We start from the raw sequence: 13909 nt of genomic DNA, 5'->3' as shown, positions 1-13909 counted from the left end.
GGGGTACGATAGTTAATTTGATAGTCCAATAACAGTCGTTAGCGGTTTATCATCGTGGTTTCTTGGGATTATTTGAGTACAGTTCATAAGGCCCTCCTCCTCCTCTCACCACGGTTGTTGAAAGTTTATCTGGCAAGTCTGGCTGCCCTGGTTTCGAGTAAGGCGTAGACGCCGATTGGGAGGCTGTATTGGCAGGCTATCTATGTTCACAAACTTCGCCATGGGAAGTGGAAGTGGAAGTCCTCGTGTGATGAAGCGAGTATCGAGTATCAAGTCTTGAGCAAAAATGATACCAGTCTGTCTTCTATCGATCCACGGCTTTGTGAACCGGAACTGCCTTTTCAGTATCGAGACTATGTAGCGCGTGGATCTTGTTCGCTCGTTAACCGGCTTCCTCTTCCGCAATGGTGGTGATCTTCCTTGCCTGCCTGCCTTCCAACTTGGGTTTCGTCTTTTATATGTCCTGTAACGTGAAACGAAACGAATCGGACGAATTGAGAGAAAGGCGGGGACAACGTGCTACATACTCGTCCTAGCGTTATGGACGTTGTTGTAATGGGTCATGGTAGCGCTGTAAAGTAGCACCAAGCACATCACTTTTGTGGTTCCTGTTTCGATGGTATTCCTGCTGTTTTTTTTGGCGCGCCGGAAGGATGATCTGCATATCGTATCCAGATCGTATCCAGATCGTGTCCAGACTTTGGGCCGCTGCCAAGTCTAGTTGTGAATGGAACGTCAAGATGCCGAGATCCTAGTTAGGATTCGTGTTGTAACTCGTGTTATACATGGTCTTTTGGCTTTTTCTCAGACCATGGCATGAGGCGCTTTCAAGCGCCTGATGTACTTGGATATCTTGATATTCCTCGGCACTTGATACTTATCTAGCGATTCCGAATAGGGAATGTGGTTGTTAGACACCAGAATCCTCCACCGATCCCCGAAGACAACGATGACGGATGATGGAGCTGGATTGTCGCGAGATATAACCGCCCAGCCGCCCTGGCAGGGTGGGATGGGGTTTTTGTTTCTCTTGTGCCTGAATGTGTGCAAGCAACAGTGCGGCAACAACCTGGACAATGTGACCACAGACCAACTGTGACGAGTGCCTCGTTGCAACTGCACCGCCTTGGAAGTTGAGCTATCCTGGTCGTTATGACGCCTTTGGATGTCGTCGAAATCCAGGGGGAAAAAAGGGGATCAATCACTGGGATCACTGGGATCCCAAAACCGCGAAAATAGCGTGACCCTGGATAAAAGCGCAGATCCAAGGAAGTTTATCTTGGGCGACTGAGGAAGCGAACGGATAAACCGCCCCGTCCAGGGCAAAGTCCACTGATCAGGTTTACTGATGCTCGCTCGCTGCATGTAACCAGCCTAGTCAGTGAGGCTTACTATGTTGTGGGTCTCATTTCCCCGCAACAGCGTAACGCAAGGGGGTCAAGGACACGCAGCTAACTGCACCGCACTGCGCTGCACTGCGCTGCACTGCGCTGCACTGCGCTGCACTGCACGATAAACCGGCAGCAAAGGATCAAAGGGTCAGGTACAGCGGTCGTCTCGTTCGTTGGGTCCGAACATTGACATGGCTTGTGTGAGGTTGTTGGGAAAACAGCAAAGGGACTTTGTCATTTACGGTTACTACGGGCGGGAGCTCGAGACGAGACCAAACGCACCACGCACGGCCGGCACTCCGTGATTGAGTGGATTTTGTCTGGACCCATCCCATCGCAGGTGCCGCCAGCGCCAGGGGAGGCCGAGATCCCCACCGGAAGCCCCCGGTCAGGATCTGGGAGCTGCTAACCAGTTCGGGACATGGTGGACTGGGCCGGAGATCCCTCGTTCAGGAGCTCCTGGCCACGATGCGAGCGAGTCCAGGACGGCGGAAGAAAAAAATGGAATCAAAAGCTGAGCTCTCGGCACCGACGCTTCAAGCATTTTGGTACCTTGGCCTGACGCCATTCGCCCGTGGGTAAACAGCGCATGCTGCAAGGAGCCAAGAACCGACTTGGCTGGGAAACACGGAAGGCGCCAATGACAATTGTCTTGCAACAAACGCAGTCACAAATTAATGACAATCGCTAGCCCGGCCACTACCTGGAAGTCGCAGACCACGGATCCGTACCTACTCCGTACTAGTACCGATACAGCCCGGTGGATTCGAGATTGCAAAGTGGAATGCTGGCTGCAGCGCTGCAGTGCTGTTCTGCGCCATAACGTTCGTTATCCACGCGCATATCCCCGACAAACTTTCCACTTTCCACTTTCCACTTTCCACTTGGACTTGCACTTGGACTTTCGCTCCATCTGCTGCCACACACATCATCCATCATCTGTCATCTGTCGCTCATCTGCCATCCGCTCCCTCCTGACTGCTTGTTGTCCGTCCTTTTTCGCTCCATTCTTTGCTCCTTGTCCTGTCCATACCAACAACACCCGCAGCCGCCGGACCCCAACTACCTATTCCAACTATTAATTTTCGCTTCCATTCCGTCTTACAGATTGCCATACTCGGCTTGCCATTAAGCGACTTTTTGTCTACCGAACGACGTTATACAAGCCACCAACCACTAGACACTCAATTTCCCGTACCGACTCCATTCAGCGCACCACGCGACTTCCCATCCTTGCGACACTCCCGTTTGCTTCATATAGCTGTGTGCGCAGCATTCCTCGACCGACGCAGGCCCGGTGCGCCCGTTGCACGCAGCGATAGAGTCGGAAAGCATAACGCCGCCGCCTAGGCCCTTCCCTGTTGCTCCAGCTTCTCCTTTACAGGACCCGCCAGTCCCTGGTGTGGTCCTTACCAACACCGATAAGCTGGATTCGTAAGTCCCCTGCCCTCTTCTAGACTTTCCACTCACTTGCCCTCGAGGCTCTCCTCGATGACATCTATCCCTACAAGATCTCACATGGCTGCCGTCTCCACCACTAACGGACTATGGAAAAGCTTTGTCACTGTGACGGGCTGGTCCTCGCACCAGATGCCGATACCGGCCAACGGACGCCTCTCCAAAAGCCACACCCGATCTCTCTCCAGCATCCTCAGCCGAAACAGCGCCTCGAGGGCCTCGATTTCCGATGCACCACCCGAACTACCATCCGTAAGCGAGCCAGCCTCTGCCAATGCAGCGCCGTCGACCCCTCGCCTTAGACGACCTTTCTCCCCGCAGCCCATCGATAATGAAAATGAATTGACGACCCTCCCCGATCCCCGAAGCCGGGCTATGAGCCCCGCAAGCGGAATTTCCATGACCAGTCATCACCATCCCGATCTCGACCAGGAGGTGGCCACCCTCAGCACGAAACTGATTAACGCAATCAACCACCAGACCACCTTGGATGATAACCTATCGCACACCAAAATGGAGCTAGAGCAGGCACGCGACAAGATCAGGCAACTCGAAAGGACAGTGGAAGAGCAAAGGGAGATGCTGGCTGGTGATGTTTGGGTACGGAGGAAAACGGTCGAAGCGGAAAAGACAACTCTGCTGGGAGTCATTGCCGAAGAGAAGCAGGCTCGTTTGGATGTGGAACAGCAAAAGAAGAAAATCGAACAGGAGTTGGAGAACCTAACAGCCGCCCTATTCGAGGAAGCCAACAAAATGGTTATTTCCGCCAAGGAAGAGGCCAGGATCGAGCAGGAGATACTGCAACGGAAGAACGACCAGCTCAGGGCACAACTCGTGGATACCGAGGGATTACTCAAGTCACAGCAGGAGCAACTAGCCGAGCTAAAGCACCTCATGGAGGACATGAGCGCCGAGAAGGACGAGCAGATACCTCCAACCGCGCCTTCTTCTCCAGGTTTCAGCAAGTTCCTTGAGCTACAAAATGAGGAAGGCCTTTCCGATCGCTTACACCATGGCCAGCACAACCGCCAACACAGCGTGGTCGAGCCCATGTCTCCTTCGTATCCTACCAGTTTTACTCATCTCTTGAAGCCCGTATTTCGTACCGACCTAGCATCGTACAACGACTTCAAAGATCTCATCCGCACATCCAAGAGGCTCTCTGCCCAGGCCCAGCGCGCACCCACACCCTCTACCGGCTCCGCACTCACGTCTCTTGGCCTGGGCTTAGGATCGGTAGGTGCTCATCTTGCGCTCGCCAATGTCTCCAGCACCTCTCTTTCGACCATCGCAACTGCCCAATCGACCTTCTCCCAAACTTCCGCTACACCCGCATCGGTCGTTACCGCCAGCCCTGGCGCCGCTGCCATCCCTCTTCCGGCCTTGAAGGATACCAAGTTTTACAAGAGGACCCTAACCGAGGACATTGAACCAACACTTCGGCTCGATACCGCTCCAGGGCTTTCCTGGCTTGCCCGGAGGAGTGTCCTTGCAGCGATGACTGACGGCTCGCTTGTAGTAGAGCCAGTCCCAGCTGCCACAATATATAGCAGGTTCGGCAGGATCTCGAGGCCCGAGTTGAGCCCGTGCTCTCTCTGCGGGGAGTCCAGGCCAGAGGAGGAATTTCTTCGGAAACATCGATTCCGGATCAGCGAAACCGGTTCCGCGCAAACTGGATATGCGTTATGCAAGTATTGCCTGTCCAGAGTCCGATCAACATGCGATTTCCTGGGATTCCTTCGCATAGTCAAGGACGGTCACTGGCGAGCGGATGACGAGGATGCGGAGAAGGCAGCATGGGCCGAAAGCGTACGGTTACGGGAGCAGATGTTTTGGAGCCGTATTGGTGGTGGTGTGCTCCCGATCACCCATTTCCAAACAAGCCATAGTCGGGCACCCAGTCGAGCCCCTAGTCTTCGGGCTGCCAAGAGCCCCAGGACGAGTCTCGACGCTGACAAGGATGGAGATGAGAAGCCCGCTGCTGTTGAAGTTGAACAACCGGCGGTATCCGTGGCGGAGGTGGCACCGACGATCGAAGAGGAGAGCTCGGAAACGGAAGTTCCCGAGGTGCCTGAGCAACCCACTTCCAATATTGCCCCGGAGCCTGTCGACCAACCCGAGACCGCGGAGAAGCAAGAGGCGCCTGTAGAAGAGGTTGAGGTGCCTACTGCCATCAGCGAAGTGTCTGAAGAGAAGGCCGAAGTCATTGAACAAATGGTCGAGGCTCCTGCAGAGGACATCGAGGGACCTACCGAAGAGGCCAAGCTAGCTTCGGAGTTGCCCAAGACCCCCGCTAACAAGTTTGAGTTCCATGAAGCGGAAATTACCCAATCCCCGCCATCCACCGAAGATACCCCCAAGCAGCCTGTCACCTCCGAGGTCGAGCCAGCAACTGAGGAACCAAAGGAACCCTCTGTGACGATACCCGGAGCTTTCACAGCTTAGATTCCCAAAGCCTCTGTGATGGCAAGACGCAGAAGTGCTACTACTTTATCGCTTTGAAATTGCTTTTTTTTTCTTCGCTTCTGTTTTTATTAAGCTGTTTTTATTAAGCTGTTTTTGGTTCACACATTTTGGAAGGCGCAACATCGAAAATATTGGGCGTTCCGGTTCAGGCTAGTCGTATTTTTTTTTCTTGCTCTTTTTCATATCGAGCACACTTGTATGATATGATACCGAAGCCGCATGGGGCGGCGATTTCTCTCACACACACCCCATCAAACATACGGAGAAAACGGGGGATTTGGATTACAAACCTGATAATGGGTGGGATGGAAATTCTTTAAACCACAAAGATGAAAGGGATGAAAGGCTGGGGGGAGCTGCTTCTACACGTACGCCACGCCATGCCACTGGCAGGAAATGGAAGGATGGAAAGAAGGATATATACAAACTTAATCGGGTCATTCAAAAGCCACACACGCTCGTTCCTCGCATGTACTTTTGCCTTTTTCAATTTGTCGTTACTTATACTTAGTTTGGGTTTAGTAGGAAGGGAGCAGATATGAGGGCAGGAGAACCAAGAGATAAAGTGCTCGTCCGGGAACTAAGCTAGGCACATGTGGTGAAAATAAACTTGGAGGATCCGAGTGAACACACAGATCAGCCAGTTTTTACACTCTTCAGCATAAATCATGAACCGTCCTGGAATAAAAAGGTTTCTGGTTCAGCAGTTGTCAAATGTTTTTCATTTACAAACTGAACAGCAAGATGTTGACACAAAAGTGCATACTAACCTTTTGTAACCTAATCGGCTTGTACGTCTTATTCCTCTCATCGTTAATACCTAGGTAGTTGTCCGGACATGACCGCCCAACTCCTTGCGCTCTTGCGGAAATTGTTCCGCTCACCGACTCTCAGACTTCAGAGTCAAACCAAACTCAACAAAAAAGGAAACCGACTGGGTTAAGTAAGGAACATGTACCTACATACATACCCCTTTTCTCCATTCCCTATAGCCCCTGTCACGATGTCGCGTGGCCTGCCTGCCCGCCATTTTCTTTCATTTATTTCCTCCAGGGTCTTTCAGTTTTGGCTAGCTCAGCTCAGCTAGGCACTTAGTCAGGTACTAGTCTCGGGGTCCCCACTTGATATCGTGAACATCAGTGGGACTTGATCGGAGCTCAATCATTGGCGGCGGTGTAGCTTTTTTTTTTTTTTTTTTTTTTTTTTTTTAAACGTGTAGATGAAGGAAGGAGTTGTTGTTTATGTATTAACCTTTCGAGAACCGGCTATAGTATTTAGTCTAGGTACAAAACCCGAGAGAGTCTAGAACTAGAGAAACCAAAAGTAAATTTCTGAATGATGCAAATGCATTAACTAAAAAGCAGTAAGAGAAGCGAAGATGGGTATAAACAATGTGCCTTTTACTTGTAGATACATGCGAAGAAGACGTATATACGTATGTCCGTCGGTTTGTGGTCTGGCACATGGAGAATAAATACGGTACAGGTATGTATCCCTGGAATATGAACCAGAGAGTGTTTGTAAAATCTTTCTTCCCTCCTCAGTCATTACTTTTTTTTCACGTTCCTGCCTTCCTTCCTTCCTTTCTCCGTTCCCATCATCTCACCCCACAGGCACTTAACACCCAAACCACCTCAACCTCAACCACCACCTCAAACCACCATCAACCACCCACCCGCTCTCAAATCTCAATCCTCCCACCCCTCCCCGCCATCCCCTCCCCCCATCCCAAAATCATACGGATTCCACTCCTGCCCGGGATAACTCGTAGCACTCATCATCGGCACAGCATCCAAATCATCCTCCTTTTTCTTATTCCCCATTCCCTGCCCCGCCGCTCCCGCCGCAAAATTCGCCCCATTGTTCTGATTCATGATGTAATCATCATCATCCGAAAACACAGGAATCTTCTCCTCTTGCTCCCTGAGCAATTGTTTGCGCTTGGCTTCTTCGAAGATGGAGCGGTCGGTTAGGGGTTTGATGTGGATGCCTTTGGGGTTATCCGGGGTGGGGTTGGAAGAGGGGGAGGAGGAAATGAGGAAGCCGGAGGCGGTGGTGATGACGCCGTTTGAGGAGTCGGGTTGCGGTTGTTGATGGTGGAGTTGCTGCGGCTTGCTGGGTTCGGGGGTTTGGGTGGGGGAGGGGGAGGGGGAGATTATGATGGGTTGTTGTTGCTGCGCTGCTGGGACTGGTGCAGAGGCTTCTGGCTGGGGTTGAGGTTTGGGTGACTGCTGCTGCTGCTTGCTATGCTCGACCTGGCTTGGAAGAACTGGCTCCTCCTTCTCATCCTCCTCTAATCCGACAGGTTTCCCGTGGTTGGTTTCCCCGTTTTCGACGACAAGCGCTTGATGAGCTGGAGCTGGCGCAGCTGCTTTCTCGACTTCGTCATGAACATCTTCGACAGGAGGAGCCATGATGATATAGCTGTTTCCCTTTTCGGGAGACTCCTCACGGATATCACTTAAACCATCGACCTTCTTTTCGAAGAAGCCAGCTATTGAATCCTCGTTCTGAGACTCGAGCAGAGCAGGCTCATCCTCCTCCTCATCCACAGAGTTGCGCCTCTGCAGTAGGACAGGTGATTTAATCGACTGTCTCGGCGTCGCATCATATATATTATTCTCCCCAACATGCCTATCCGGCGACCGGTGCACATGGACCTCCTGTGCCTGCGCGCGGATGAAGCTAACCGTGGTAGGCGGCGGTGTCATAGGCCCATGTTCATCCAAAAGTGGTTCCGGACTAACTGCCCTAGAGTCACTGTCCGTGGCGATTCCGTTCCACGGATGATGGTGGTCGTCGTTCTCACCCTTCTTGCTGTCCTTATCGTCATCACCACCATCCTCATCAATCCTCAAACCAAAAAGTCTCTGGGCTACATTAACTGGTTCCGGGCTGACGGTCCTGGAGTCCGGAGGAAGAGCCGCGGATCCGGAACGGGAAAGTTGCTGCTGTCCTCCTTCGGGAATCTGCGTCACTCCGCTGTCGTTCGAGATGGGCGAAATCACGTTCATCGAAGGCGATCCGTTGCTGGGCTGCAGGGAGGACATGGCGCTGACTTGGCTGACTTGTCGTTGGGGGATGAAAAGACCCGGGTTAGGCTGTTGCTGCTGTTGCTGCTGCTGCTGCTGCTGCAGTGGTTCGCTCACGGGAAGCGGTGGGTTGAGAACATTCGCCGCGTCCGGATTCACTGGAGAGAAAGGCGTGTTCGGGAGGGGATAGTTCGGCGGAGAGGGCGATGGCTGCGGCGGTGGCTGCTGGAACTGCAACTGAGGTTGAGGAGAAACGTTGCTAGCCTGTCTTGATGTTCCGATAAACGGCGGAGGAGTAGGCGAGATGCTTGGAGGATGCTGTCCAGAATGCTCACTGCCCGGCGGAGGAGATGATGGGTGTACGGGAACGTGGAACACTTGTTGAGGTCCTCCATGAGAGGTCGGCGGTGTAAAGAAGGGGGTGCCACCAGCGGAAGAAGGCGTGGCCATGGGCATGCTTCCCGGAGGTCCAGCCATGGGTACGCTTCCTGGAGGTCCAGGTGGCGGCATTGGGCCACCGCCGGGATGAGCATACATAAAAGGTTGACCGGGAACAAACCCAGGAGGCAACATCTGCGGCATTCCGGGCATCCCCGGGGGAATCATCTGCCCTGGCATCGGCATAAAATAGCCTTGCGGCGGCTGGCCAGGAACGTTTATGAAATACGGCATCGGCATGCCCATGGGCGAAGGAGTTTGTGCCATCCCCTGGTGTACAGAAAAATAACCGGCTGGAATGGGCACCTGGGCATACCGAGGCTCTTGACCTGGAGGCGCAGATGTCGCTGGATTCTGGTCTTGACCTTGGCCTTGGGCTGGAGGCTGACCTGGGCGAGGGGCTTGGCCTTGAGCAGCAAGCTGGACTTGTTGTTGTTGGAACCTTTGAAACATCTGGGCCTGCGCATGGGCCTGAGCTTGCGCTTGGAAAAACTGCTGCTGAGCGAAAGCCTGAGCCTGAGCTTGACCTGCCATCTGGTTAGGATGCAACGGCTGTCCTGGCACCGGTCCCTGCCCCTGGACCAAACCTGGGGTTGGGCCTGGCTGTCCCTGAACCATTTGTTGCGGCTGTTGGATTGTCTGGGGCACAGGTGTAGACTGATTGGGAGCGCCAGGAGCGGATGTAACAGGTTGACGGGTAGGCCGGGTAGGCTGCTGCGATGACTGCTGCCCAGGTGGGCGCATGGCCAGATCTGCCTGTGCCGGTGGGCTAGGGGCTTTGGACGGATCCTGCCTCTCATGTTGATACTGCAAATGCGGGCTTGACCGTCGTTCTCCCAGTCCCGGTCGTGACTCTTGCTGTTGTTGCTGCTGTTGCGGCTGTTGCGGTTGTCCCGGCAGCTGGCTTTGAGGAGGCTGCAAACCTGGCTGCCTTTGTGCTTGCTGCATCTGAGCTTGGTTCGGCTGGAACTGTCCTTGGTTGGCTTGAGGCGACTGGGGCTGAGACCTTGGTTGGGCCTCTCCTTGCTTGGTATTGCCGCCCCGTTTCAAAGCGCTCATGAACGACGATTTCCCTTTCTCCTGAGAGGTTGTTGGCGGGGTCTGTTGTTTAGTCCCTCTGAAAAGCTTGGAAATAGTGCTCTGCTCCTTCTCCTTGGGCGGAGGGGCTGTAGTCATGACATTCCGAGGGGGGAAACCGGGGCTGGGTTGCTGAGGTCTCTGAGGTTGTTGTGGTTGTTGTGCCGGAAAGCCAGGCCCCATAGTTGCCGCGTGAGATAGTGAATGGCCAGCGGGAGGGATGATTTGGTTGGGAATGCCTTGACCAAGGCTCTGCGGGCCAGCTGGCATAGGTTGTGGCTGTGATTGTTGCTGGCGACCCGGTCCTTGGTTTTGCTGGTCTTGTGCACCAGAGCTTTGTTGATCCGCCCGCTGCGCAGAGGTGGGAACATCGGGAAGAGACTTTCCGCCTTGGGATGCCAAAGTGTGCTGAGAATCCAAAGGGCGTTGGGTTCCCAAGCTTGACGGGGGTTGCATGCTCGGCGGACTCTGGGGTCGAGGAGGTTGAGGATGTTGAGTTGAGGAGACCGAAGCCCCCCTTTGGCGTTGCTGTTGTTGTGGCATAAGACTTGGAGGGATCTGAGCTGAGACGACCCTGGACCCTACCGGCTTTCGCGCAGGCAACTGATTTGGCTGATTACCGTTCATGCCGAGAGTATACGTGTTGGGTAAGTTACTGCCTTGAGAGAACGTCCGGGCGTGGCCTCCGTTCGTTGCCGCCGGAGGCGCCTGTCCATTGGTGGCGGGAGGTGTATTTTGCTGGGGACGAGACTGTTCTACTACGGATTGAGTATCTGAAGGTGCGGGAGAAGCAACTGGCGGGCTGACAGGACCTGTAGAGACCACATTTTGGCCATTATTTTGACCCTGACGAGTGTCGAGTTGCTGCTGATGCTGTTGTTGCGGCTGAATCTGTGGACCTCCATTTTGACCCTGCAACAAAGGCTGAGACTGCTGCATGTTAATCTGGGGTCGTTGCTGCCCTGGTATTTGCCCTTGCATCTGCATCTGCTGCAGCTGATGCATGCCTGGATGACCTTGTTGCATGAACTGCTGATGTTGAGGAGGAAGTTGACCAGGGAAGATCAGCAACTTTCCATCAGGACCAACTGGGAACTGTTGACGATACTGCTGTTGTGGGAATTGCCCTTGCCCAGGAGGTGGCATTGCCATTTGTCCTCGTCCCATACCTTGTAGCGTCTGCCTGGGGTCCATGAGCGGCTGGCCAGCCCCGGTACCTGGCACTGGCTTTGCGTCCTTGTTCTTAAACATGCCAAATATTCCACCAGAGGCTTTTCTAGCCTTTTCAGATTCGGCAATAGAGGCAAGAGACTGATGTTGCTGAGGGGGAACCTGGCCCGAAGTCTTTGGTCGCAGAGGATACATTGGGTTGGCGCCACTCATAGCAACGGGTTGTTGTACCTGATGCTGACCATGAGCTTGACCCTGCGTCGTAGGCCTAGCTGACTGCGCGCTTCCAGAAGGTCGGGAAACATCCTGCTGCGATGACCGGCTGAACATGGCCTTAAGGCCCATTCTACTTTTCTTCGGCTGTTGCTGCTGGTGCTGAGGAGGGGGTGACTGTAGTCCGCCATTCACGGGCGTGGTGCTGCCATGAGCAATGATGCTTTCCTTACTTTGAGGAGCCTCCGTTGCGCCTGCGGCACCTAGCGCACTGAACATCTGGGCGCGTCTCTGCTGCTGTCCTCCTGTTTCGTCCGTCATGACACTGGCATCGGAAACTGCGTCACTTGTGACCGGAGTACCCGCCCCAACCCTGTTGCGGAGGCTCGAGAAGATACCCGAGTTTCGCCTTGCCCTGTTCCCATCGGCAGCTGGGATCGGACCGGGTGCCGGTAGGTCATCCACGTCCGTATTTGTCTGTGACAACGACTTCCCGCGCGGACGCTGCTCGATGAGATTCCCGGAGTTGTCCTGGCCATTGAGTTGCGGGCCTTGGCCGTTCTGGTCTACCGGCTGGATTTGTGGTTGCTGCTCTGCCTCTGGAGCCCTCTGGCTCCGTGGCGATGCCGGAACGCCCGTCTCTTTGTCGAAACCATAGAAGGGTTGCTGTGATGCATTGCTAGACGAGTGTCGGTGACGATTCGTGGGCTGTAGTGGCTCCGACAAATGAGACTCCTGCAAGTTCCAGTTTCCTTGCGGGAACCTTCCTGCCAAGTGAGGAGGAGGCATCATGACAGGGAGGGGAGCCCCGGGTGCTCCCGGGGCCGATCCGGGTTGCCCCTGGGCGTTGCCTGGTGGACTGGGTTGACCTGGCTGGGCCTGGACCGGCGATTGACCAGGCACGGATCCAGTACTAGGAGGTGATGGGAAACCATTGGGTAATGGTTGTCCTTGGATTTGCATTTGACCCTGCGCCGGACTTTGATTTGGACGATACATATTTTGGATGAACTGGCCTGGTGGAGGTGTTTGGGTCGTGAACTGGCCGTGCGGTGGTTGTACACCACCGGCAGTCTGGTTCGTAGCCATGGAAATGGGTTCAGACACAGTTTGCGGGGTTGTGACAACGGTTTGTCCACCTTGTTGTTGCCCTTGTTGATACTGGGTTGAGTTTCGCGGGGTAGCGTCGGCGTCACTGTATGTGTTATTGTTGTCGCCGGCAGAACCTTCGATCTGGAAGGGTCTCAGTAGAGATGAAAAGGTGGATGCTCGAGAAATTGGAGGCAGCCCTATAAAAGATGGATGTCGATTCGGCGCATTGGTATCATCAGGCTGTGGCTGCGGCTGGGACGTTGAATACGACTGGGAATGCGACTGCGGGGCGTGGCCCTGCTGCTGGTGCTGCTGCTGTTGTTGCTGATATTGCGGTTGCTGTGGGTGGAAGTAGACCTGCTGCGATTGGTTTCCAGCCGAATGCGTATAGTATTGGCCGTGAGCTGCCATGTGAGAGGTGAGGCCGACGATGTGTCGCGTGGAGGTGCAACTTCTTGGTCAGTACAATGTCAGCAAGGCTCTCCTGGCTATGGACGAGCACAGATAGCGGTGGAGTCCGAGTCAGATCGCTGTGAGACGACAACGCAGGTCGTGTAACTGTCACTGTCGTCTTACTTCTCGATGTTCAGACTATCACCAGTTTTTACATCCACGTCCTTCTCCCACAATTGCTTCTCGGGCGTTCCCCCCAGCACGCGGTTTCCACACTCGATTCGTTCCCGGTCAACGGCACCAGCAGCCGAGGAGCTTGGGCCTAGAGGTGATGATTTCGGTAGAACTGCACTCGCGCGTGGGGTAGCTTCGTTCTGGATGAACAACCCGGACTTTGAATTTGTGTTGAGGTTATGATGAGAGAAGTAGAAGGAACGTGTTGTTTGTCGGTTGATCTGGTGTCAATGCTGCTGCTGAGCTCCGACTCATACGGTGTGGGTGTATGTGGTCTTGAGAGGATTCCCGATACAAGCTCAAGTCGGCTGTTACGGTGGCTAGCGATCAACCCTTGACATCAGTCAAGGCTCGCGTCTCTGGGATTGCGGTTATGTTGATTGATATGTGTCTTTTGGCAGAGGTTCGGCAAGGTGAGAGATGGACGTAGAAGTGAAGAGAGAATTGCGCGTCAAGGTCAGGAACTGCTGAGGCGGGAAAGGTGAGAGACAAGTCACAAGGCAGACGCGGTCCGGCCTGAAGATTTCTGGAGACGCTGCAGGTGCTGAAATTGCGGGAGCAAGGTCTCCTGGTCAAAGTCCACCCCATCGTCTCTTTCGGACAGGGGTCCGGGAACTGAAGCACCAACACGCCGTGCATGCCCGTTAGGGTCGACAGGGGCCTGAAGGATTCTCTGGGCTTGCTGGGCTGAGATGGGCGCTTCATCCCTTCGGTCCAGCGATATGTTCATGGCGGATGAGATCCCCATGGCCTTCTACGGTCACCTTCCGCTATGGCTCCCATGGCCTCGTAATTGCAGTGATGATACAGCATCCGCTACAGTTTCAGGCAGTGAAGATTGGGCATTCCAAGTAAACATTGCAGTTAGCGAGCTGATGACAGGATCAGAAGAGGGATACATAAGCCAGGCTTGCCAGGGTCATAGCCGAAGCGGGCAGGCCAGTG

General features: G+C 54.1%; 2 protein-coding genes across 2 annotated transcripts; one reads left to right on the top strand and one right to left on the bottom strand.

Moving 5' to 3' along the window:
• Nucleotides 1-2678: 2678 nt before the first annotated feature.
• On the top strand, nucleotides 2679-5469 carry B0H65DRAFT_14653 (uncharacterized protein). Its single transcript, XM_062821015.1, has one exon. It carries the CDS (start codon nucleotides 2883-2885, stop codon nucleotides 5292-5294), a length of 2412 nt encoding a protein of 803 aa, XP_062685863.1. The 5' UTR covers nucleotides 2679-2882; the 3' UTR covers nucleotides 5295-5469.
• Nucleotides 5470-7003: 1534 nt separating this feature from the next.
• B0H65DRAFT_414845 (uncharacterized protein) lies at nucleotides 7004-12334 on the bottom strand (the record flags this gene model as incomplete). The annotated part of the gene is made up of 1 exon (XM_062823947.1): nucleotides 7004-12334. One exon carries the CDS (start codon nucleotides 12332-12334, stop codon nucleotides 7004-7006), a length of 5331 nt encoding a protein of 1776 aa, XP_062685862.1.
• Between the last annotated feature and the right edge of the window lie 1575 nt (nucleotides 12335-13909).

The sequence above is a fragment of the Neurospora tetraspora genome (genome assembly GCF_033439725.1).
Source record: "Neurospora tetraspora strain CBS 560.94 chromosome Unknown B0H65scaffold_1, whole genome shotgun sequence".
NCBI lineage: Eukaryota > Fungi > Ascomycota > Sordariomycetes > Sordariales > Sordariaceae > Neurospora > Neurospora tetraspora.
The sequence above is the reverse complement of the archived record's forward strand: the minus strand, read 5'-3'. Positions and strand labels throughout refer to the sequence as shown.

Excerpts from the sequence above, each read along its gene's own strand:
- B0H65DRAFT_14653 (XM_062821015.1), top strand. The coding sequence starts at position 2,883 with ATGACATCTATCCCTACAAGATCTCACATGGCTGCCGTCTCCACCACT.